This window comes from Phaethon aethereus (genome assembly GCF_964289735.1).
Source record: "Phaethon aethereus genome assembly, chromosome: 9".
In the NCBI taxonomy this organism is placed as follows: domain Eukaryota; kingdom Metazoa; phylum Chordata; class Aves; order Phaethontiformes; family Phaethontidae; genus Phaethon; species Phaethon aethereus.
Genome location: NC_138585.1, coordinates 28,743,712 through 28,768,169, shown reverse-complemented (window position 1 = coordinate 28,768,169; position 24,458 = coordinate 28,743,712). Strand labels below are relative to the sequence as shown.

Below are 24,458 nucleotides of genomic sequence, written 5' to 3'. Positions count from 1 at the left end.
TTAAATGACAAGACTGGTTTTCCTGGTTTATGTTAGGACTTGTAAGTGTGCAAATGTATCAGCATAGGATTTCATCACTTTGCCAGGTTTTACTGTTTTTAAGTATATTTTAGTAACCAGAGGCTAGCATAAGAAACAAAGTAAAAGTAGTACATGTTTGATACTTAATTTATAAGACATCTTTGGATCTGGTCTCTCGAATGAATTTATTACATGTTTTGTTTGTACGATAATGCATTATTAATTATCCGAAAACCATCAATAAAAAAATCACAATGCAGTAAGATGGAAAGAAAAATTATTTTGCCTCTTTTTTTAAACCAAAATACCCCACAGAATAACAATCAGTATTGTAGGTGTTCAGAACAGTTTGACTCTCAGCTGTAAAGCAGCAGAACAGCATTTTCTGTGTTGTCAATTTTGAAAATAAAATGTCATTACAACTGACTTGCAGGATGGTAGAGTAACAGATTTAGTCCTGCATGATTTGTTAGTGCTTTTATCTGCAAAATGCTGTCACTTGCTATTACCGCTTATAAAATAGGATTTTTGGAGCACTGCTGTATCTGAGAAGCCTTCGGTCTTCATGTGGCTTTTCAACATTTATTTTCACAGATCTCCAGTAACGTTCTGGAACAGATAACTAGTTTTGCCTCAGGAACTTCGTATCATCTTCCCTTGGCTCACCATATACAACTCATCTTTGATCTCATGGAGCCAGCACTGAATATCAATGGGCTTATAGACTTTGCAATACAGGTAAACAGTTCATTTGGGGGGGGGTATGACAGGATAAAGCTGTGATATGTTTTCTGTAAAACCAGGAAAAAAACAAGAGCTGGACTGCAAATTCTGATTTTCTGCCATGTGCTTTTATCTCTTTCCGTTTCCAGGCCTCCGAAACAGAGTGCCAGATACTTCCCCTTCTGTCTTTCTTTGACAATTAATGTAGAATCAATAGATGTATTTTATTTTTATAATTTTCAAAATTAATACATTTTGAAATGAATTACTTAATTTAGTAATTTAATTAATTAATAAAATTCTGGATTATTTAGCACAAAGTATTTTAGAATGTGCTTCACTGTTTCAGACCCATCATATTACACAGTAAAGCATCTGGGTGCCAGAAGTGCCATGTATTTCTGAAGAGCAGTTCTGAGGGACGTTTTTTGTACTTTTAACAGTTTATTTTGCTCCCTCTTTCTGCTGTTCTGCAGGGCATAAGGAATTTCATTTTTGTTTTGTATATACTTTTTCTGTAATGTTTGGTTTTTTGCACCTCTTTTACATGTCTAACTTGGAAGTTACTTTCAGTTCATTATTTTTGTGTATGTGTTTTCAGCTGTTGAACGAGCTGAGCGTTGTGGAGGCAGAGCTGCTGCTGAAGTCATCCAGCCTGGCAGGAAGCTACACAACAGGGCTGTGCGTCTGCATCGTCGCTGTTCTGCGGCGTTACCATGCCTGCCTCATCCTCAACTCAGAGCAAACCGCACAAGTCTTTGAAGGGTTTGTGGCAGCTCCAATTTTCCCAAAAGTATTTTTGGTCTTTTTTCTTAAGCAAAAAATGCATTTAGGTTCAGGTAGTGAAACCAACTATCGCACTACTATTGGAAGGCTGTAAGTGAGCTCAGGTGAGTGGAGCAGGTAGCTCACCTCTGCGGCCTGCTCCCCACCACGGGGGCTGGTGGGACCTCATGCTTTTTAATCTAAGAAAAGGGGACAGCTGTGTATCTTGATTCCTACCTGTTTGCCCCATTCTGCCCTGGGCTCCCTGAGTGCCTCTGTGTCCCAGGAAAGCGCACAGGTGACACCAGACTTCACATGAGCCCCGGCAGACTGTAGATGCAAGGTCTGTCATCACGTTGCCCAGCTAGTGGTGGGGTTTATATGATGTATAACAATATCAGACACGTTTCTAAGGTGCGTTGGAACAAACTCAGAATGGTTTTATTTTTGCAGGTTGTGTGGGGTGGTAAAGCACGTCGTTAATCCCTCAGAGTGTTCCTCCCCAGAAAGGTGCATTTTAGCTTACCTCTATGATCTGTACGTGTCCTGTAGTCACCTGAGAAGCAAGTTTGGAGACCTCTTCAGGTGGGTGGTAATGGGATTTTTCTCACCATGGCCTAGCCATCAGACTGACGCTGGCTGCTGTGGTTTCAGTTCGGTTTGCTTTCCGTCGAAAATATGCTGTTGCCTTTGCTGCTTTACCTTTACTGATGCAATTCTCTTGCCCGTGCCGAGCGTGGCAGCACAGCGTGTGGTCCTGAGCCTGCGACGTCCTCCGCTGTGCCAGTACCTGCCGTGGAGGAGCAGAGGCTGAGCCCTCCCTGCAGCGCTGTGGTTAGCTTAGCGCGTTGCTTCAGCAAGCTGCGCTGACGCACAGCGAGCAGGCACGGGGCGAGGGAAGCGGGGACTCCCAGCGTCAGGTGGGCTGGCGAGGCAGCTGCGCCGCACAGTGTTGGACCCCTCCCCACACACCTTTGCTGTCGCAGATTGCGATGTGACTGATTTGGTTTCTATAATGCGTCAGCAAATTGGCTGTAATGCATACAATGTTGGATGGAAAATAACAAAATCTCAGCTGATGCAGCTGTAATATTCTATTAAATATTTCCTTTGATGTGGGGAGAGACGCAAACATGTTTGAGTTTGTGAAGGTTTATGTTCGAATGTTCAGCTCCTTGATTTTTAAATTAAAAAATATTTTAGGTACCCATATGCTGTATTTTTGGCTCTTACTTTTTAAAGGGGGAGTGGAAACCTTTCATATGCAAATAAGCATCTTGTGAGAGTTACAAACCACTTCAGTTACTGTTTCCCCTCCTAGTTTATATACCTGGTTTTGGTTTGCATATTTCAGATTTGTGGTTTTCATTTCATAGGGAGCAGGAAAAGAGTTCTCAGTAATAATCTTAATATTTTAATAGGTTTACAAAGGCATGGGAACAGTAACATTTAATATGAGAAACACAAGAAAAAAGAAATATGAAATCTAGAAGAACTACAGAAGTGTCTTAGCTGTATGTTCATTTTTCTACTTAAAACCCGAAGTTCAGTAACACAATAAAAAATAACATTTTTATTAATGCTAACCTACAATACCCAATCAAAACATCATCTAGTAATATAGAGATACTAAAGATACTAAACCGTATATTAAATAAGTGATATACAGCCCTTGATTTGAAGCTCCTTTTTTCAAAGAAGTGGAATTAGAAATTCCCTGAAAACTGGTAATAAAATTTATGTATACATTTTTTAAACAGCTGTGTATAAGGTAATAGTGCTACACTAATTCTATTCTTGGTTTCCTTGCTACAGTTTAAACAAACCGAGTTGTCTGTACACAGCAACTTTTTAAGCTCCTTCTTAGCATGTTGTAAGCCCAGCTATTTCTAGGTCTCTAACTCAATTTGAAGCAACAATGAAGTACAGTTCATAAATGTTCAAATTTGGAGACTTACCTTCCTTATATTGCGGTGCTTAAAAAATAGTTTCTGATCTCATCTGCAGTGTTTCTCATGATCACGTTTTACTAAGTGAGCTGCATGTTTTGTTTTAGTCTGCTTGGTATATTTAGTTGTATTCACTAAACTTCCTTTTTTAAATCATTCCTTCACTTTTTTTTTTTTTTTTAAATCTTATCTTCTGACCACTCCCCCAGCATTAGTTCTTGTGCAAGTACAGTTTTAGAGGCTGCTTTGCTCACGTACTCAGAATTGTATTGTTTGGGTTTTGGACCTTTTTTTCTGTGACTCATGGGGTAAGTGTAGGTGAATGCTGTGACGACAGAGTGTCGTGACAGGACGTATGTGTGCCCAGGGTGCTGGGGCATTTAAATAGTGCCTGATGTTTGAGGTATGGCGTGTTTGTTTTCCACTGGTTGGTTTTCTTTCCTTGCTGTTACATTGGCTGTTAGAGCAAAGGGTTAACGTCAGGCAGTACCCTTCTTGTAGATTAATTATCTTAATGGCCTCTCCCTCCAGCCCTGGAGCATGCCGATGAGGAGCAGCAGCAGGGGTGTGCAGGGTGGTGTCCCCAGGGGTGCCCTCCAACCCCCGTGTCCGAGGTGCTGCTGTGCACATCGTGGTGGCACAGTGCTTCCTCTGTCTTTCCATCCTGGGGCCAGTGGCGTTCTAAAAAATTCCAAAGGTTTCATGCATTTTAAGTTAATTTCAATTAAGAGGTATTTTTCAGTAATGAGGAAGTCTTCCCAGTTGAGGTAATTAGTAAAGTTTGTCCATATGGGTGTTGCTTCCAGCTGTGGTATAAAACCCAACGCCTGAGACAAATGCTCCTTAGAACATTTTGTGTGTGAAATTTGCATTCTTCACTAACACCTTTTTTTTTCCCTGAAGAAACCCAGTAACAATTCCATTCCTAGCCTGGAACCTCTCTTGACCTTTTGTCATAATTGTTGATGTCAAAATATGACCTTTAAGTACCTTTCCTCTGTTTACTGATTTTGTCTTTCAGAAAGTTGTCTGTTATGTCACATCATTACCAAATGTAGAGTTTTTAATTTATCTAAATGTTCTAATTTTTCCTTAATTAATTCTTCTTACCAGCTGTGCAGTTCACTGTGTCATAACACATGAAGAGGGGGAGCAGTGTTAGGAAGCAGTGTTACAGTTCACTGCAGAGGCATCTGATGCTCCAGGAAGTTCCTGCTAGTGAGGAAGAAATGTGTGGTCCTTATCCAGCTGCTCACAGTTTCAGTCACAGAAATGTCATAGAAGCGCTTTGGAAATTTGAGACTTCATTTGTGGGAAAACTTGAATGAAATTCATGTATCAGCCTTATTTTCTGGTAGATGCTTCTTATAAAAAATGAGTGAAAATGCTTACAGAATGGTAATCAAACTAGGGTTTTCTAATCCCACATGGTATGTTCAACAGTATTTCTGCAAAATCTGTTTTTGGCAACTCTCTCTCTTTTTGGTCCTCAGTAGTGCCTGTTCTAAGGTGAAGCAAACGATATACAGCAATGTTCAGCCTTCAAATTCCAATTTACTGTGGGACCCAGAGTTCATGCTAGATTTTATTGAGAATCCTTCTGCTCACAGCATTAACTACTCGATGCTGGGCAAGATCCTGAGTGATAACGCAGCCAACCGCTACAGCTTTGTCTGCAATGCGCTAATGAACGTCTGCATGGGGCACCAAGATGCAGGAAGGTAAGGCAAGCTGTGCTGGAATCAGAACTGTATGGATTTTTACATGGTATATATGAGGCTTCCTTTCACTTTTTTGTTTTGTGTCTTTTTTGCAATTGTTTTAATTCATTACTCTTTCTGACTGCTGAAAATTTATTGAGTAAGTTTCTGAGTTATTTCATTATGTCAATCTGCATAATTTAACAGAAGGGGGTAGCAAGTAGAAAGTACTCGCTGTAAGACAGTCAGTAAGCTTTTTGTATCAGCAGTTGTGCTGTTTCAGACAGAACAGCTCAGCACAATCTTTGCTCGTTAGAAGCCTGTAAATGAGGGCAGGTTCTGCATTAGGTAATTTCCTTCTTCTGATGCAATTGGTGTTTAATGTATTAAATGTGTAATTTATTTATTATGGATTTCATCTTCATAGGTAATATGTATGTTTTAAAAAAATATTCTTTTTTAAAGTATTAAGAGTTCTGTTGGATGGAAGCTACTAGAGTTATAACAGCTGTCAGTTATGTTTTCAGAGTAGCTTGGACCTCATGGTGCACAGTTTAAGTCAATCTCCAGTGATGAGAGTTTAGGATGAGATCTGCACTGCAACAGGTTGTCCCGCACTGTCTTACTGTGGTTGTTTTCTGGCACCAGCAGGTCCTGGCTCCTCTCACAGTCAGATGGAGCTTTGGTCTGATCCAGCATGACACTTCTTGGGTCTTGTGCCTATGTTAGATCTTTTTAGACGATCTCAAGGTGCTGTCAAGAAATATAGTGAAGAACCCTTGCAGTAAAACAGCTTAATGTCAGTGTCAGGGTTTGTTTTCTTCCATAATTCAGGTGTGCTTCTCTCAATTGCTTCCTCCTTCCAGTGGGTAAACATGTGAACTCGGCCTTCTTGTGCAAATATAGCACTGCAGTGTTGAAACTGTTTTACCCTGGTTTACCGTTCTGCAGAGTCTATGGTGCAGCGTGAAACGGACACTGATTTTTTGGATCTAGCCTCTACCTCTGCCCTCGGCACATTTATTCCTCTTACACAATGAAGACCACCAGAATTTGGTGTTCTGTTCTGATTCTGTTCCAATTTTATTAAGAAATTCTTGGTCTTGATAGTTAGCCTATGTGCAGCAGTAGCAGACAGTCTTTTTAAGGTGGCTGACAGATCACTAAACTCAAGGAAATTGTGGATTTTTTTTTTTCTTGTCTTTTCTGATTGATTCCTGCTCAAAGTGTGTGCAGTTCCTCTATCCTTCTCTCTGTCCCCAGTGTGAAGCCATCTCTGAAATGTCCAGAGCAGGTCCGGAGGAGGCCACAAAAATGCTCTGTGGGCTGGAACAGCTCTGCTGCGAGGGCAGGCTGAGGGAGTTGGGGGTGTTAGCCTGGAGAAGAGAAGGCTCCGGGGGGACCTTATGGCAGCTGGCCAGGACTGAAACGGGCTTAGGAGAAAGATAGACTTTTTACTAGGGCCTGTAGTGACAGGACAAGGAGCAACAGTTTAAAATTGAAAGAGGGTAGATTTGGTATAAGGAAGAAATTCTTTATGGCGAGTATGGTGAGGCACTGGCACAGGTTGCCCAGAGAAGTTGTGGATGCCCCATCCCTGGAAGTGTTCAAGGCCAGGTTGGACGGGGTTCTGAGCAACCTGACCTGGTGGAAGGTGTTCCTGCCCATGGCAGCGGAGCTGGACAAGGTGATGTTTAAAGGTCCCTTCCAACCCAAACCCTTCTGTGATTTTATGAAACGTGGGGCATCCTTGGCAGAGCAGAGCAGCTGAGAGGAAGCAGTGTTGTAAGAGCAACAAAGGGGAACATCTAAATGTGGCCAAACGAGTTTCACTGTGGAACAGAGAAAAAAATAACTTGCACTGGGATGAGTCAGCTCTGTTCTTTTTTTTTTTTTAATGTTACATAACTCTGAATCATACACCAAATCACACATTACAGTCTGCGATCTGAGAAGTAAAATTCATTAACGCCAATTGATTTTGTGATGCCTTCCTCCCTCCTAAACAGTAGTGCTGGCCTGGCACAGGGAGGGAGGGTCCCTGCAGCGAGGTGACCCTGGTGACCTGGGGGCTGGGGAGATATGCCTTTTTGCATGAAAGAGGATGGAGCTGCTGATAGTGTGGCAGCACTGACGAAAGGCCAGAGTGTGGCCGAGTAGAGAGGGGCCGTCATCTCTCATGGTGGGCTGCAGGCAGCAGGGCTTTGGGTGCCCCATCCCTCTTCCTGGGCAGCTCGGCACGGGTAGGGAAGCTGCTAGGAGCACAGGGTGTACAGAGCAGGGTTTATGTGAAATAAAGGCCCCACGCTACTGTAGATTGGATGGATGCAAGTTATGGGGTGCTGGGTTTTTTTCCCAGATGCTCCAGGTGTCTGCAACTGAATAACGCTAGGTTATATGTACAGTAGCATAATCACCCTTGGACATAAACCCCGCCTTCAGTAAGGAAACACCCGTTCCTCTGCCAAGCACTGTTCTGCTTTGACCTAATTATTTACTGTTTACAAAATATCTTGCTTCTGTATTAGTTTTTCTCTTCTTTCCTAGGATTAATGACATAGCAAACCTTTGCGCAGAGCTGACGGCATGCTGCACGGTGCTTAGCTCAGAGTGGTTAGGGGTCGTAAAAGCTCTTTGCTGCTCTTCAAATCATGTCTGGGGTTTCAATGATCTGCTCTGCAGTGTGGATGTAAGTTCAATATCTTCTGAAGTACCTGTTAAACCTACTTACCTAGGGTGTGCTTACAGGTATAGTAAGGTTTCCACTCAACACTGAATGCTGAGCACGAATTTAGTCCTATATCTGTTTGAGTTTTCAAGGCTTTTAATGAGATTCATGATTGATTTTTATTCTTTCCTACATCTTCAGGATTAATGTAGAGTTTGGGAAGTGCTTAGAGTTTTCTCTTTGTAATTTTTTTTCTTTATTATGGACTGATACAGAATATCAGAGGTACTCTTTGAAAGGAGCAGCCATGTCAGTATACTTTTTCTAAAATTCTGATGAATATGCAAATAACTATCTCTATTTTAAAGACCCTGTTTTGGTGCTGGCTCTTAGATTGTAGAAGGAGTGGTACACTTTGCTGTTCCTTACTCACCTGGTGTAAATTACTGTAGTCCTGTTAAAGTCAGCAGGATTATGGTGATGAACGTTATCCGATATCTGATTCAATATATTTATCTGTAATTTGATTACATATGCCTTTAGGACAGGATTGAAGCTGTGTACTTGGGGATGTATTTTTGTCCTGAAGCTAAGGAATGAGTATTGTTACCAGTTTTTATTGAATGATAAAATTTTCACAAGCTTTTAGAAGATTCATGTTTTTATTTCAGAATTTGTCATACTTGAAATAAGTGTTTGTTAAAATGAAGTTAAGAGCTATCAGTATTTGCCGTAAAATGTTTGGAAAATGCACTAATACTTAGAGACAAATGCTTATGTGTAAACATTTTACTGTTTATTCTTACAGTTAATTCCTTAGTAATCATGGCAGTGGGGTTTGCACTGTTATGTGAAGCCATGCAATGTTTTTCCTTTGAGGTGAGTGACCTGTCGTTCCATGATTCCCTGGCCACTTTCATTGCTATATTGATAGCCCGGCAGTGCTTTTCTCTGGAAGATGTAGTTCAGCATGTTGCACTACCTTCTCTTCTTGCAGCTGGTAAGAAAATACTAAGAGAAAAACTTAAAATGAAAAACTTAAGACTTCTAAAGAAGTCTTCATTGATTGAATAAGTAGTGTGTTCTGAACTGCGCTCTTGTATGGAATGCCACCGGTTGTGCATTGCAGCAGGTGTGTCCCTGCAGTTCCCAAAAGGAGCGACGCCAAGTTAGATCAGAGAACCCACACGTGGCAAGTGGTATCAGAGTTGCTGACGGTACACTGTCCCCTTCTGTTATGCCGCCTTACCTTCTGCTCACGACTCTTTTCTGCTCTATGCTATAGGCTCAAATGTCTGCCAGATCTACTCAGGTTGTGCATTTCCTGGCATCAGTCTGCCTGACGTTGGCATTTTCTTTCTGACCTCATCGTCTTTGCCTCCAGCCCTGGAGTACTGTAGCTACAGTCCTCTTTGTTGGCCACTTCACACATTTCTTTTTACTTTCTGCTTGGATTTGTGTTTCTTAGTTCTACTTTGATTGTCAAAAGCCATTTTAACCATGTATTCTCTTCTGCCATTAATTATGTCTCTTGCTTACAAAAATCATACTATTCTTTCCTGTTTTTAATGACTTAAGGCCATAAATGCTGATTCCTGTTGATGAAATTATTGTATTCCCATTTAAAATGGGACTGTGAGGTAAAACATTTCCAGGTCTGCCACTGGGACTTGTGGGGTCCTGGGCAGATGCCTTATGTCTGCGTCCCACCTTCCGTAGCCTGTGGAGATCCGGATGCTGAGCCTGGGGCGAGGATGACCTGTCGGCTACTCCTGCACCTCTTCAGGACACCCCAGGGCTGCCTCTTTCCCCAGGGAACAGGTAAGTTCCTGCTGCATGTTCCTTTCATTTCAGAAAGTGAACCCAGATGGTTTTAGATGGCTTCAGATTTCATGTGTGAAAATATCCATAGTGCAAGTGGAAATGATAGCCTGTTTAAAATTACAGATGTTTCACTAGTGAAAAGTTGATACGCACTACTCTTACTTGTTTGGGAAATGTTTTATATGCATGTAAAACTCCAGACGTTTGCTGAAACTTATTCCCTGTCAACACCTGGCCACCCAGGTGTGGCATAATGTTGACATAAAACTAAGCCATATTAATATTACATCTTCTAAAAGAAAATTAAGTTTTAACACGACATTTGTGTACACAACAGCAAAGAGCAATACATTTAGAAGAACTTTTCTGTCCTGATAGTTCTTGTTTTGTTTTGGAATTTCATTGAAACAGTCATGTGAGCCTGGGACCTATTAATACTGGGTTTGTGCCAGTGTTGCTGTTGGCACTGGTAGTACATATCACAGTCCCCATTTCCTTCATACTGTCAGGGCAGTGACAGCTCCTGTAGTGGGTCATCTCACAGTGATATAGAAACTAATAGAGATATACATCATGCGGTTTGGTAGCCTTGCATGTGAATTGAAATTAAATGTAATTTTAAGTAGAGTATAATAAAGCATCTAGTCCAACAGAAGATACATGAGGAAATTACTTCTCAGAATATATTCATGTAGTTCTCTTGCCTTTCAAATTTCCTTTTAAAATGTGAATATTTTGTGGTCTGACCTGTGTGTGTTTGCCACAGACCAAAAAAGGAACGAAAATGGCAAGGAACAAGCACCTAACAATTAAAAGGAAACAAGCCTGGAAATAACCTGTGTTTTGACTTAGAAGTATTTCAGTAAATTTGATGACAAGACTATTTCTATGGGAAAATAAAATTGAAAGAAAAAAAAGTTTCAGCTCCTAAGTGGTGTCAAATTCTTCCATCTAAAAGTAATATTAATTTATTTTTTGACCAGAAATGAATGAGCTTTTGTTGCATATTTGAGCAAAACAAATAAGAACCATGAAGAACATGGTTTGAATAACAGAAATATGTTACATGGTCCCAGGCTTCCCTAGAAATAAAAGTGGATTTGAATGGATAGGAAAAATCATGTCTGAATTCTACAGATCAAGCAAAATGTGACCACATTGCAGTCTTTTCTTACATATGGCTCAGTTAACCACCTTAGAAAGGTGGTAGATTCATCCTTCCTTTCTCCCTCCCTCCCTGTCTTTCAGTCTGTTTATCTTCTCCTTGAAGTTAGAAAAAGCATTCACTGACTTCTTTTGCAGTCTGCTTCTGAGCTGCAGAATTAGGCTTAACTGTGCAACAGGCATTTATATTAATTAATTTTGCCTCATTTGTTACGAAGATGAGGTGAGGGAAGTAACTTCCTAAATCTGGGAAGTAAAAACCAAAATACCCTTCAGTGTCTCATTGAGGTTAAATTCACTGTTTACATGGACACAATGAAATGATAAGCTCCTTTTCTATTTAAATGATCATAGCTTATTTTGATATTAATACATCATAACTACATATCCCAGTTGATTTTAATGACTTACCTGTTGGTCTTCACTTTAAATTTCAGAAAATTCAATTCTTCATTCAGTTATTGTGCTTCTATAGTTATTCTAGATGAGAAGGATTTCGTACAAAGGAAATTTTAGCTGATAAATAGCAACCATTTTCTACAAAATTTACTCTTCTTTTCATAGGGAAGTTATTTCCTGGAATTCGTTCTTCTTGCGATCGTCACCTCTTGGCTTCTGCTCATAACAGTATAGAAGTGGGAGCAGTGTTTGCAGTCTTAAAAGCAATTTTGATGCTTGGTAAGATTATGCAGAGCCATGTGTAATGTTTTTGTTCTAGTGTTCGGGTAAAAAAGAGATCATGCTAGTTCACTTCCCTGGGAATGCCCCTGGGAAAGGAAAACCCTGATGACAGGAAAAAAATGTGGATGGTCTCTGTGCTTCTGTAGCATGCGAGTAGCATTTCCCCCACAGGTCGAGAGACAGAATTTTTCTCTCGTGAGTCAGCCCCAGCTGATGAGGCTTCAAGCAGATGTGACTTTCTCACATTTTCACCCCTACTCCTGCCGCCAGGTCCCAGTACATTTCAAACTCAGGAGAGTCCCTCTCAAATATAGAGAGGAAATATGGACTCAGGTAATTTTTCCCACCTTTTTCTGTGTTTTATCACAAATCACGTATGTCTGTCATTATGGAAATTGCAACTCTCTGCAAACGACGAGTGTGTTATTCTTCCAAACAAATAACTGCCTCGGAGCTTTGGTTTGGCTTAAGTTCAGTTAAAGCTCTTGTGACCTATGGTGGTGTATATTTTTGGAGCTAAGTAAATGTCCAGTTAAACAAGCAAGATCTTCCAGATGTGGACATACCCACAGAGGTATACCTCCAGCTGGAGTGCCTTTATTGGCCAGTGTCTCAGAACTGTCTCAAAAATCCCATGATCCTTAATGATGTGACTATTGGGAAAGATGCTAGCTATCTGGGAGGGGCTGGTGAATTTGAGAATGAATTTAAAATATATTTATGGCCGTTACCTATGTTCTCTTGCTATTCAGGGTGCTGAGATTTGCTGTTTTTCATTAATGGTGTGTAGTGTGAACGCCTGTTTTTCAGCTCTCTGCAGGCACGTTGTTTGGATAGGGTCTGGTGCAGGGTGGTACAAAGGAAGATTCGAACACAGTTTATTTGTGCCTTCACTGCAGCACATCTTCTCCTATACCCAAAATATTATATTTGGAGATGTCTCTTGTTGGCACCCTGCATTAGTTGTTAAAAACTGTACTTGATTTGCTGAGGAAAAGCATCAGATAAATGATCACTGTTACAGTTCTATGCTGAGGAAGCTTTGTGAGTACAAATCTATGCTAGAAAAAATAATCTCTACTCACAATGGAAGATGGTGGCGCAGAGTCAACTGCTCTAGGGTTTATTAAATGTCTTCACAAGTTTTATCAAAGCGTTCTGGGATGGCTTTAGCTTCATGTGTGGCTTAGTATCAGTTTCTTTGTTGTATTACTTGCCTGCCAGGTTCTTCCCTCTTGTCCTTCATGGGTGCAGATTTGGGCCTGATATGGTTGCACTCACAAGCTCATAAGATGCTTGAGCACAGGGAGAGTGTGGATGGGCTGGTTGCTGCTGCTGTCTGTTCACATGTGTTGAGCACAGACATCTGTCAGCTTGTTTCCCACGCTCTTTGCAATGAGCTTGTCCCAGGCTTTGGGTTGTGATGGGCTTGATGTATCTGCTCCACCAGCCGTTGGGTCAGTGGTACAGGAGTTTTTTGGATTTGCCTGGATTTGGGGGAACAGAGGGATTATAACCCCTTTCACTTCTCAGGGTATGTTCTACTGTTTTGTTATTGGCCTACTTAAAAATCATTCTATTCTGTCTCACGAGGCCGGGCAGGAGCCTGCCCGCCGTCGTGGAGAGCTGGGTGAGCCCGGTGGGCCGGCCGCGCAGAGCTGGCTGAGGGGCCGGGGTGGAACCTGCGCTGTCGGGTCACAGCCACCGCGGCCACCCACCGGGAGGTACTGTCACCGGCTGGTCTGTCACAGCCAGTCAGGGCTCTGCTTTTGATAAGTTCTTAAATACAAGTTCAGTCTTGTTAAAAAAAAGATTGTCTGCTGTTTATCTTGCAGTAACTCTAAAGCAGCACAAACTGGGGGGGGCACAGGCACTGGCTGTTTTTCTTAGTAGTAACTACTAAACTCTCATTTTTGTTCTCATCCAGGGTAATGCAGTACCGGGGAACACAGAAACAGTGAAGGGAGAACTGAGTGCGCAGGAGGACCTGGTGCACCGTGGTGTTTCGAGCACTCTGTGTAAATGTGTGGTAGTCTGAGGATGTGGCCACAGCTGCTGAAAGGCTGTCAGTCTCCTTGATGCAGTAGTTTGAAATATTTTGCTGGAACTTGTAGATTTTAGTGAAAAATCCTAGTGTATGTGTAACCAGGGGCCATGGCGTGAATGTGTGCATGTTTGAATGAGTAGATTCTCCGTGTGGCTGAAGCAAGCCATTTTGCCGTGTCAAGTCATGTTAGTTGTTGATCTTGATAGTAACCTGAGGGGTTTCCTAGGGATGACTATCATATGTGGTGCATCAGTTATGATCCACGGGAGTTTCTGCAGAGTTAAAACATTAGCCTAGTTCTCATGCAGGCTGTCATCATGCACGCTTCTGGATGGCCTGGCAGGCTCTAGGATGTTACTATATGCAGCAGTTTGGGCTATTTTCCCCACTACTACATGCTGTAGTTGTATCTTCTTCCTTGTCTGAGGTTTCAGGCCTGTAAACATGTAAAACATGAACTGCTACATGGCTGATTTTTTTGCATTGTGTCTGAAGTATTTTTCCTCGCTTCTCTAGTCGCCCCCGTTTGTTTCAGGTAGATGGTGGTCGTAGATCTGTGCCAGCGCCTTGCAGAGAGGAGAGGCTCACCAGTGCTTGCTGGGGTCCCTCTGTGTGCTCTGCCCTTTCCCATTCCCAGGAAGATCAATCTCTCTTAAGAGTCAGGAAGTTCATAGTAAGGTGGGCTAAGGTGCCCCTGCTCAAAACTTGTCTCTTGATCTATGGAGTGTTAATAAATCAAAGTAAGAGAGAAGACTTGGAAAAGGGACATCTGAGAAGAGCGAGTAACCCAACTCTTCCTTATCTGCCAAAGCAATTCCATACGCTCACACACCTTTTCCTATCGAGCACATAGTGGCTTCTTATGTGTTTGATTTGTATAAACCTTTTCCTACTTCTGAAATATCCATTAAAAAGTTGCTATGCAAAATGAAGCAAGTGGGCAATACTTTGAACACGGTGATTTTCAGAGCCAGTTAGTGCTGCACTTTTGAAGGCGACTGCCTCACTCCTGCTTTACTCCTCAGCTGGCCTGTGCCTCTGAAGGCGTCCCTGGGCGGGTGAGCAGGGTGCGGGCACGGGGGCTCGAGTCAAGGTTCACCCTGTGCTTCTGTGCTTCTGCTGTACAGGCGATGCTGAAATTGGCAGCAACAACGTCAACTCCTTGAAGAGTGAAGACTTCCATGTGAGAGACTTATTAGATGAGCTCAATGAAGATGAAATCTGGGGTTCCTCTCACACTTTGAAATCATGCGGAAAAGCTGTTTCCATAGAAACCGCTAGTTTAAGCGAGTATGCTAGATATGTGCTAAGAACGATTTGCCAGCAGGTAATCTGTAAAACTGTTCTTCTGTCTTAATTGGGAAGAAACAATGTTATTTTAGTTGAGAAGTGTAACATATATTTTTGTCACAAAATGACTGTTGAAGTCAACTCAATTTTTGAGTTCTGTTTGGGTTTCCTGGTTTGGACAATTTATGCACTGAGTAGTACGTTAATGGGTGAAAAAAATGGCTTTAGTTAGTTATTAACAACTCCCTGCACTCTACCAGAATTGAGGTGTTTTTCCTACCTGAATCTCGAGCACTTTGAGAAGACAGTAGGACCACTCCATCAGCTGTCTGCTCAAAGTGTTTTTGCAATAGCATTTGTTTTATTGCAAAGTTGCTTTCAAAGTAGAATAGAAATTAATTTTGGAAAACCTGTTAACAGTCATGCTTTCAGATGGTACTGAATGACAGAATGACAGTCTCACATGTTGCACGAACCATAGTTTACTTCAAGTTTTACATATGGAAAAATCACTTTTCTGTTTAGCTTACTAAAAGTTAATATCTTGTGAATCTGTTATCTGATTACTTACAGGAATGGGTTGGAGAGCACTGTTTAAAAGAACCTGAGAGGCTGTGCACAGACAAAGATCTTATTTTGGATCCTGTTCTGTCAAACAAGCAAGCACAGAAACTCCTTCAGCTTATCTGTTATCCTCATGGTATTAAAGAATGCACTGAGGGTGACAACCCTCAGAGGCAGCACATCAAACGCATACTTCAGGTAATGCAGTGAGTAAAAGGTGGAAAAACTACCTGTGATGGACTGACTCTTAACCCGTCATTCAGCAGCACCACCAAGTGACATTGATTTGCAGTTCCTGGTGCAATCAAGCATTAGATTCCTCTTTAAAGGTTGTACATGCTCAGGATCCCCAGTCTCTGTGGTAAACATTTTATAGTGTGACTTCTGGTGTCTCGTTACTTCTGATTACAGAGTTACAGATGAAACAAGTGTGCATCATGCTCATCATTACTGTTCACCATTGTCAGTTATTAGGAAGCCACTGAAAAGGGAGTTGCTTTTAGGGCTGCTTAGGTGGAGATGCCTGCTGTGTCAGTAGGGCTCTCTGACAGTACTGTGGTGAGAGACACTCCTCCTGCATGGAAAAGACTCAAACGCCTTCACAGACAGCCCTAAACTGATCATTTCTTTAAATTCACCTGCATTAGGGACACTTCATTTCTTAAACTACAAAATGGATTTTCTTTGAGTAGACCTGTGAAGTCAGCAATATCTGGACCAGGACAAACAGTTATCAGTGTCCTGCAAAGTAACCACTTCAGCTGCTGCGTTGACTTTGATCATGTCTATATGACCTTGTACTAAATACAGACATGTTCACTTGGATGGCAATGCCATGGATTAATGTAGCTACTAATGAAAGAGTGAATTACGTTTTCTGTATTCATATTTAACAAAACTCCGAATTTGCAGAGAGCGAGATTTTTATTCAGAAAAGTTGCACAGCTAAATGTATTGAGTAACTATTAGCTGCAAAGATGTGGAAGTTAACATACGTTCTTTAATCGGTCTGATATTTTGGGATGTCATTAGACTATTAAAAAGAGTAGTGACTGTGAGGATCTGCTTTTAAGATGAGGCTTTTGCATGTAATGTATTCAATTATGAGACTTACTTCTTTCTTCAGATCAGTAAAGTGTTGACACTTGTATTTGTGATGTTAATTCTTACCTAGAACTTAGATCAGTGGACTCTCCGGCAGTCTTGGTTGGAGCTGCAACTAATGATCAAACAGTGCATGAAGGAGCCTGTGAGTATTTGTTTTCAAACTTTCTTATCTAAATATTTAATGCAAAAAAGTATATTAAATTTTAACGTAGTCCATGAGCAAACATACCATGAATGTGCTAGTTTACTTTGTTTTACTGTAGGGTTCTGGGTCTGTGGCTGAAATGAACAGCTTGTTGGATAATATTGCAAAGGCGACAATAGAGGTGTTTCAGCAATCCGCTGATCTAAACAATAACTCTTCTAACTCTGGTATAGGCCTCTTCAATCCAAACTCTGTTGGAAATGCTGACACAAGTAATACAAGACAGAATGGTAAAAAGACATTCCTAAGGTATTTTTTGTAGCACCTTTTTAATTATTTTAGCCAACGTGTTGCTTATTATGTGTAGATTGCCTAGACTTTTTTGCACTTGAAACAGGAATGTACAGAAATGAGTTACCTGAAGGTTACCTCCGTTTACTTTTGTTTAACAATAAATGTAGTTGCTATTCTTGAATTTTCTGGAAACCAGAAATTGTGACTGCTCAGTCCACAGTAGTTACTCCAGATTCATTGTGCCAACTGCTTTATTAAAGCAGTTCAGTCTTATAACAGCAAATACTGGTTGCAAAACTACATGGATATTTTGGCTGAAATAAATTTGTTCTACTTCTAGTTCCTCTGAGCGGCGAGGAGTGTGGCTGGTGGCTCCCTTGATTGCAAAACTGCCTACCTCAGTTCAAGGTAGGGTCTTGAAAGCTGCAGGAGAGGAGCTGGAGAAAGGCCAGCATTTGGGGTCATCTTCTAAGAAGGAAAGAGATAGACAGAAACAAAAAAGGTATGACCTTGGGAAATCCCTGTATGCAGAACTGAAAGGTGTTTTTGAAGGGGGGATATACTGAGGACTGGGTCTTGGCTTCACAAAACCTCATTAGTTCACTTTTGTGAAGCAACAAGTTGTCATCCCCAGCAGGGTGGTTCTTTAATTTGAAGAAATATCATTGGTTTCAGAGGAAGAAATGTGAAAGCTTTGTGACACATCTTCCAGTGGCTATTCTGCAGCTTGGTGATGGGAAATGTTAGAGATTTAAAAGCATGGTTAGAGCGCTTGTTGTCTCTTCCCTTCTATGGCAGTAGGCCACTTTTCTTGCCATTAAGATCCCATAATTGTCCTAAAATGTCACTTAATTCCTGTTGGGAATTAAGCTTAAGCTCATCTCTAACTTTCCAAGCACATGAGAATGTTAATGACTTAATGGTTATTGATTTTCCTTTAGTAAAATATTTTTCCACAGTGCCTGTAATTTTTTTGTGCTTTCTTAAAGTTATGATAGAAATTGCATTGAATACTATACACAACAAGGTCTCTGAGCTTCAAATACCAACTATCTTTCTTTTTATGAAGCTCTTCCAAAGTTCAGCTGTCCAGGAAAACAAATCACTTCTTAAAGGCTTGTGGTGTATGATTGTTGTATATGGTCCCACCATAACTTTCTTGTTCTTACGTGTTACCAGTGTGCATTGTCTTTTTTATCACCCTCGATGCTGTGCGTGCAATACACTTTCCCTGAGCCTGGGACCAATAACTGGGCTTTTCTGCTTTGTAATACTCTTGTAACCCTGTGTTGCATGTATTGATTTTGACTTACGGTTGTCATTAAATTCTGTGGAGCCTTTTAAATCTACGGCTGTTTTCCAGCCTCTTCCACCTAGCTTGTTTTCCCTTTAAGGTTAGAAAATTTAATTTTTCTTCTTTCCATCATAATCGCAGTATGCCCATTACTCTCTGTTATGCTGGACCCTCCTAGTTCATCTGGGCTGCTTCTTTAATAAGCTTTTTTATGTGATGTATTGACCTATAGAAGTTCTGTTTGCCATGTTCAAGGTTAAGTACGCTTTGTATTAGCTTTATGAAGCCATCTCTTCCTTGTCCTTCTAATTAATTTGTAATACCTGCTTGATCTGTTGTTAGGTAGAAAAGACATCTTGCTTTCCGGTTCTCTCTGTGAGGTGTTTCTGAGCATTTCAGCACTTTTCCATTATTCACTGGCTCTCTTGCTACTTGCATCAGTAGAAAAGAATATGGAACCTCTTTCTGTCTTCCGTTCTTTCCCGACAGGAGAGATCTAGTGTGGAAATCTAAACCAAGCCTCTTTCAAAGCCCACATGTGCTTTGCATGCTTTTTGAAGCTTTTCAATCTCTTCTTGATCAAAACCAAACTTTACTACTCTGTGAGTGACAAAACCCATGATACTGTGGGAAAGTATGAAATCTTATATAGCATACGTAAGATCTCTCTTTCTTTTTTCAAACTCTGCTTTGTGTAGCAGGGATACCAACAGCAATAACTGTCATGCAAACTGTAAATTTTTCTTATGGAAATTAATGATAAATTGAAGAGATGTTCTTACCATGTTGTTCCTAAAATCTGAAAAAATCACTGTTTATCATGACTTGTGAAAATGCAGACTTTCTGTTTTGCTCCTTTTATGGGACCTTGGGATTTTGCCATTCCTTTATACTAATTGTCACCTAAATTGTTGAAGCCAAGTTTAACTTGCCAAATTAAAAAAACTGTTGCAATGAATACTTGTAATAAATACACACATGCATGTGTGGGTATGTATTTATATTGTATTTACAGATGCATGTAATTTTCTAGGAGCCTGTATACCTAAAACTTCCAAAGTCATTGCATGAGCTGTTATTTAAATCCCTTTGCTGATGTTTTTAACTTGTCTTCTACTTCACATATTGTACTTCCAAATTCATCTTTGTGTATTTCTTTCAGTTTGTCTTATTTTTATGTTTATAATGGATAGACTTTAATCTAAAAAAAAAAAAACCAAAAAACTAAAAGCACTTGCATTGGTATGGCATGTCTCCTACAACCAGCTACAGCTGCTTCTCAGTTTACTTACACTAAGCCTGTCAGAATTTTAGTAGAATTTAAGCAGCTGTCATTCTAATCAATGTGTAGGGGAGACTTCACTCGGGATTCACTTCAGACCACTAACATGGATTAGAAACTTTAGCTGCCTAATCTCCACTAAAATTATGTCCCTGGTTAATCTAAGTAGTCTTAAAGTCACGTATTCTGTTTCTGAGGTGGGCCTTCAAGCGTCCCTGCAATTCTTGGTGCCTGAGCTAGGTGGGTTCTCAGTAATGACATGCACAATATGTGCGCTTATACTGGCTGGTGCTCTGCCTTCTTATGTGCGTGTTCTTTTAATTAGTCTGGCAGGGCTTTAATTTACTAAAACAGAAACAGACATAGATGCAGGCAATGCCACTTCCAGGCGAAAAAAGTAGACAAAACAAGGAAGGGGAATAGGAGGATGGGAAGTAGCAAAATAACTTTACTAACTGACTTCTGTGTTTGCCTCTCTTAAAGCATGTCTCTTTTGAGTCAGCAACCTTTCCTTTCATTGGTACTTACTTGCCTTAAGGGACAGGATGAGCAACGGGAAGGGCTTCTAACATCACTGCAGAATCAAGTTAATCAGGTAAAACAAGCACATAACTATGAGCACCCTTCGTTAGATGTTTCATGTGTCATCAGTTTTATGTGTGTACGATGGTGTAAAACCAGGAAAATTATAGTGCAATGGTATGCCAAAAGGAATCGTCCAATGAAGGAAGAATGGGGAAGTGTTTGTTCCTTTTCGAGAGTGACTGCATCTTTTTTTCTAAAATTGTTAGAGAAGTATAAAGAACTCGAGTCTGATTCCAGTTCTTTCCAGGAAAAACAATAAAATATGTTTGTCCTGAGAGGAACATTCTTCTCAGTCTCTAGCTTGATCATAAACAGTTTTTATAAGTTTGAAACTTTCCTTCTTTAGCAAAATGCTTCATCTTCTGCAGTTGGTACAGATTAAGAGTTTTTCATATTTTAAAAAACAGTATTGCTTGTCCCAAACTGGCCCGTTGCCTACAGCGTTTCCTTTGGATCACTCGTGCTTACTCACAGCCTCTGCTGATTCTGCTCTAGACTTCCTGCTCCCATCTGGTTCATGCTCCAGCCTACAATAGCTCCTTAAGACTGTCGTTAAAATTAATACATACAGCGCCCAGTGTAGTGGATGCATGTTTCCTTTTTTCTGTGTCTAGGTTCTATGAATTACTGTGGGAGTGAAAATCGATACCAGTAGGGCCGTTATTTTCTCATATTGCCTCTCAGCTCAGGTCCCGGCTATGGTGTAGTCTACATCCTAGTTAAATTCAATCCTTTGATGTTTTTAATCCCTGATGTTACTGCCGCTTGGACTTTTCTTTTGCTGTGTGGGTTCTCCCCTGAAATGCAGCTGGTCCAGGTCCCCTAAGGTTCTGGTCATTTCTCATCCAGAGATCCCACCAGATCCTGTTGGGAAGCTGCATCTGGTGCTCGAGATCTATTTACTTACCCATGGTGAACAGTTAAATAGGGTGTTTGAAACAGTATTTTTGATAAATACGTAACGAAGCTGCTTATTTTCTTTTTGCTGCAACAGGAAAATCTAGTCACACAATTGATAGCAGATTATCAGCTCTTTACAAATTAATTTTTTTCCCCTGCTAGTTTGCTTAAACAGGCATAAGGATAAAAAGGTTAATAACCTTTTATGATTCCTTAAAGATAATGGTCACAACACCTAAACTTCAAAGGGAGAACATTCCTTTACAGGAAGAAAACAACCTTAATCAAATGCATTTTCTTAGATCCTTAGTAACTGGAGGGAAGAACGGTACCAGGACGATGTTAAAGCGAGGCAAATGATGCACGAAGCCCTACAACTTCGTCTTAACTTGGTGAGAAAAACTTATGTGGTTATCCTGATGTTATACAAAGATGTAGCAGGTACTGCGGAGTACCTGGTAAGGAGCAAGAAGCACTGCACCAGGGCACTGCAGGGGCCGGGGCTCCCCGAGAGCTGGCAGCCCCCAGCCCCGGCCATCAGGCACCTCCACTGGGATGGGGACGGGCTGAGGCCATGCCAGGACGTCAGCCCACGCGGGGCTCGGGCCCAGGCCCAGCGAGGGGAGCCAGCGTCAGACACAGCCCTGGCCGGGCCATGGCGACAGGCTGCGGCTCCTGACTTGGGGCTCCTGGGCCAGGGAGGGGGGTGGGCGCAGGTGAGGCTGGCCAGGGACAGCAAGGGCTGTGAGTGCCCCTCTGCCCTGGCACAAGGGGGTCTCTGCTCCATTGGTGTTCGTCTCTGCTCTTCCCGTCTCTCTTGTTTCAGCTGATGCCTCCTGGCCATAACGTTTGGACGTTGTTCATACGAAATGAATAGGAAGGACAGCCTATACCTTATTCATGCTTTGTTTTTGTGCTGCTTTCTTCCTTTCAGTGTCCCTGGAACGTCACAAATGTGTCATCTTTTTGTGGACATCCCAGGCCGTTGTCCACTGATGGTTTATCCCCATGTGACACGCGAGGATTTTATGGAATTAGGCAGTCAATATAGTTGAGACTTTCAGAGCCCTCGGGGAATGTAGCATTGGGCTATTTAACTGGCATGTGCAGTTTCAGTTGCTGCTACTTGGATATGTGTATTAATCAACTTAGAAGGTTTCCATCAAGTTCTCCAACGTCCCGCATCTCTTGAAACCCCTGTACCAGGCGTCAGGGCCACCGCAGCTTGCTTAGCACGGTGTAGTAGGTGTGTGGAGACTACACGTAAGGCCAAATGAGGGAGCACCGAGGTAGGAGTAGCACTGCAGCGTTTTTCTCCTCCTGTCTCTTTGGAAGCCGCTTAGGTCTGGCTGTGCGACCAGAGGGGTAACCACAGCCTTTCGCTGCCACTGGGGCAGGCCGATGGCCGAGGGGACTTCAGCCAGCCGTTGACCGGCTTTGGGCTTGCTGTGACTGCACTTACAGTAAAGCAGCTGTCACCTGCCACGGAGCAGCGTTGTTGTGGGTTGGGAGGACTCTTGCTATGGGCAGTATTTGGTTTATTGTTAAAGCAGCGAGATTTTATTCTTTTGTAAACCCTAAACCACATATGTGGTTCAAGGAGGAATCTTCTTATATGCAAACTCAGCAAGGTTTAGGAGCTGAAAGCAGGTACTGAGAATTGGAACAGTCTCTCTATTTATTGAGCAAGACTCAACCCTGAAATAAGCTTTAAGCATGGGGGATATTTTGCTTTTCAATAGTTCCTTCTTAGGAGAAGCTTTTTGCTGGGAGCATGGGGTGGGGAGGAAAAGCTATTTAAAGTCAGCACTTTAAGAAGGCATTTAGCACACAAGAACTCCTGGGACCAGATAGCAGTTTTATTCATAAGTAATACATACGATAAGGGAAGCATGCATCTGAGAGATATATGCCGAGCCTTGCTATCTGCTGCATTATTTTGCAGGTAGGTGGCATGTTTGATACTGTGCAGAGGAGTACCCAGTGGACCACAGACTGGGCACTTCTGCTCCTCCAGATAATCACTTCAGGAACTGTTGATATGCAGACCAACAAGTATGTCTGCGGTATTTAAACAAGCTAATTCATGTCCTTAGTGCTTTTAAGTTTAGATTGCATGTATGTTATTGTTATATTTTTATTACTATCATCCTATTACTGCTTGAGTGCGATTTATGTGCTCAGTGCTGGTCTTGGTTGGGGAGCACCTCTGTTTTGGAAAGCACTGGGGCCACTGTTTACACTCTTCCTTAACAAGCAGGTACCTGAGTGCTTTCCAAACTGGAGCCTGTAATTCCTAATGACTGTCTGTTAGCAGTTTGTGCTGTCTGTAGCTCTGAGCTATAGAATTTATAATATATAAAAGTATATATTTATTTTCTAATATAAAAGAATATATTTTTATATATTTATGTAATTATATAAATTTATGTAAGTTTGTAATATGAGTCATGTGTACGTCGTGACGGTCCAGCTGCATGTATACACCGGGGCTTACGCATGCAAGCTGAGATGTGCGTGTATGCAGAAAGCCCTGAAAAACTTGGTGTGTCTGAAGAGCTGCGTTTGTGGCCTTTGCTGTGAATATCTGTCCCTGGATGTCTTGGCCATTGGTAGTTCCTCAGGGTGATACTTGTCTTTACTCCCAGCGAATTGTTCACAACTGTGCTCGACATGCTGGGCGTCCTCATCAATGGGACGCTTGCCTCGGACTTGTCAAATGCTTCCCAAGGAGGACCTGAGGAAAACAAAAGGGCTTACATGAATTTAGTGAAAAAATTAAAAGTAAGTGTTACGTCTTGTAATTTTCAGCATTTCTTTTGAATTGCATTCTGTGCTCATCTCTTAATCCTGTCATTTCTAGTTCTGGGAAAGCCTCTTGGAAAAACAGGAGAGGCTGAAAAGCAGCACTAGTGGTAACAAGGAGAAAAAGAAGAAAATAAAAATACAGGAGTGTGGGGGTGGGAATACAGACTTCTATAATTTTAAATTAAAATTAGGGACCCTGCAAGTCAGGGTTTGATACTTTTATGCATGCTTGAGACTCTAAATTTGTATTACGTATTTTCTACGTTCTGTTTAAACAAGAGACGAAAATATAACTTACATTCTTAGAAAAAAAAAAGAAAACAAAAAAACCTTGCAAAGCCACTTGTTTAAATTCAGTAAAAGTACAAGGAAATGATTCATCCAGAAACTGGACGTTTTCTAATAGTGAAAGCAGTGCAATATTTCTCTTCCTTTTTCCCCCCTTTCTGTTTGACTGATTGATGTATTTATTCTCTAGAAAGAGCTGGGAGACAAGCGGTCGGAAAGCATTGACAGGGTTCGCCAGCTGCTCCCTTTGCCAAAGCAGACGTGCGATATTGTTACTTGTGAGCCAATGGGATCCTTGATCGACACCAAGGGGAACAAAATTGCAGGATTTGACTCCATTGATAAGAAACAGGCAAGAG

The 24,458-nt window shown here is 41.4% G+C and overlaps 1 protein-coding gene across 1 annotated transcript in view; it reads left to right on the top strand.

The window, feature by feature from the left end:
• The window catches only part of MED12L (mediator complex subunit 12L), a gene marked incomplete at its 5' end in the record, with an annotated part of 156,147 nt that overhangs the window by 110,297 nt on the left and 21,392 nt on the right, over nucleotides 1-24,458 (top strand). The window contains 18 exons of the mRNA XM_082003498.1: nucleotides 616-759; nucleotides 1,346-1,509; nucleotides 1,963-2,094; nucleotides 4,952-5,179; nucleotides 7,706-7,847; nucleotides 8,706-8,826; nucleotides 9,546-9,647; nucleotides 11,379-11,492; nucleotides 14,670-14,869; nucleotides 15,406-15,594; nucleotides 16,571-16,645; nucleotides 16,767-16,957; nucleotides 17,283-17,444; nucleotides 20,002-20,113; nucleotides 21,306-21,395; nucleotides 22,949-23,058; nucleotides 23,652-23,787; nucleotides 24,290-24,451. Coding sequence (XP_081859624.1) covers nucleotides 616-759; nucleotides 1,346-1,509; nucleotides 1,963-2,094; nucleotides 4,952-5,179; nucleotides 7,706-7,847; nucleotides 8,706-8,826; nucleotides 9,546-9,647; nucleotides 11,379-11,492; nucleotides 14,670-14,869; nucleotides 15,406-15,594; nucleotides 16,571-16,645; nucleotides 16,767-16,957; nucleotides 17,283-17,444; nucleotides 20,002-20,113; nucleotides 21,306-21,395; nucleotides 22,949-23,058; nucleotides 23,652-23,787; nucleotides 24,290-24,451 — 2,574 coding nt within the window. The remainder of the gene's footprint in view (nucleotides 1-615; nucleotides 760-1,345; nucleotides 1,510-1,962; nucleotides 2,095-4,951; nucleotides 5,180-7,705; nucleotides 7,848-8,705; nucleotides 8,827-9,545; nucleotides 9,648-11,378; nucleotides 11,493-14,669; nucleotides 14,870-15,405; nucleotides 15,595-16,570; nucleotides 16,646-16,766; nucleotides 16,958-17,282; nucleotides 17,445-20,001; nucleotides 20,114-21,305; nucleotides 21,396-22,948; nucleotides 23,059-23,651; nucleotides 23,788-24,289; nucleotides 24,452-24,458) is intronic.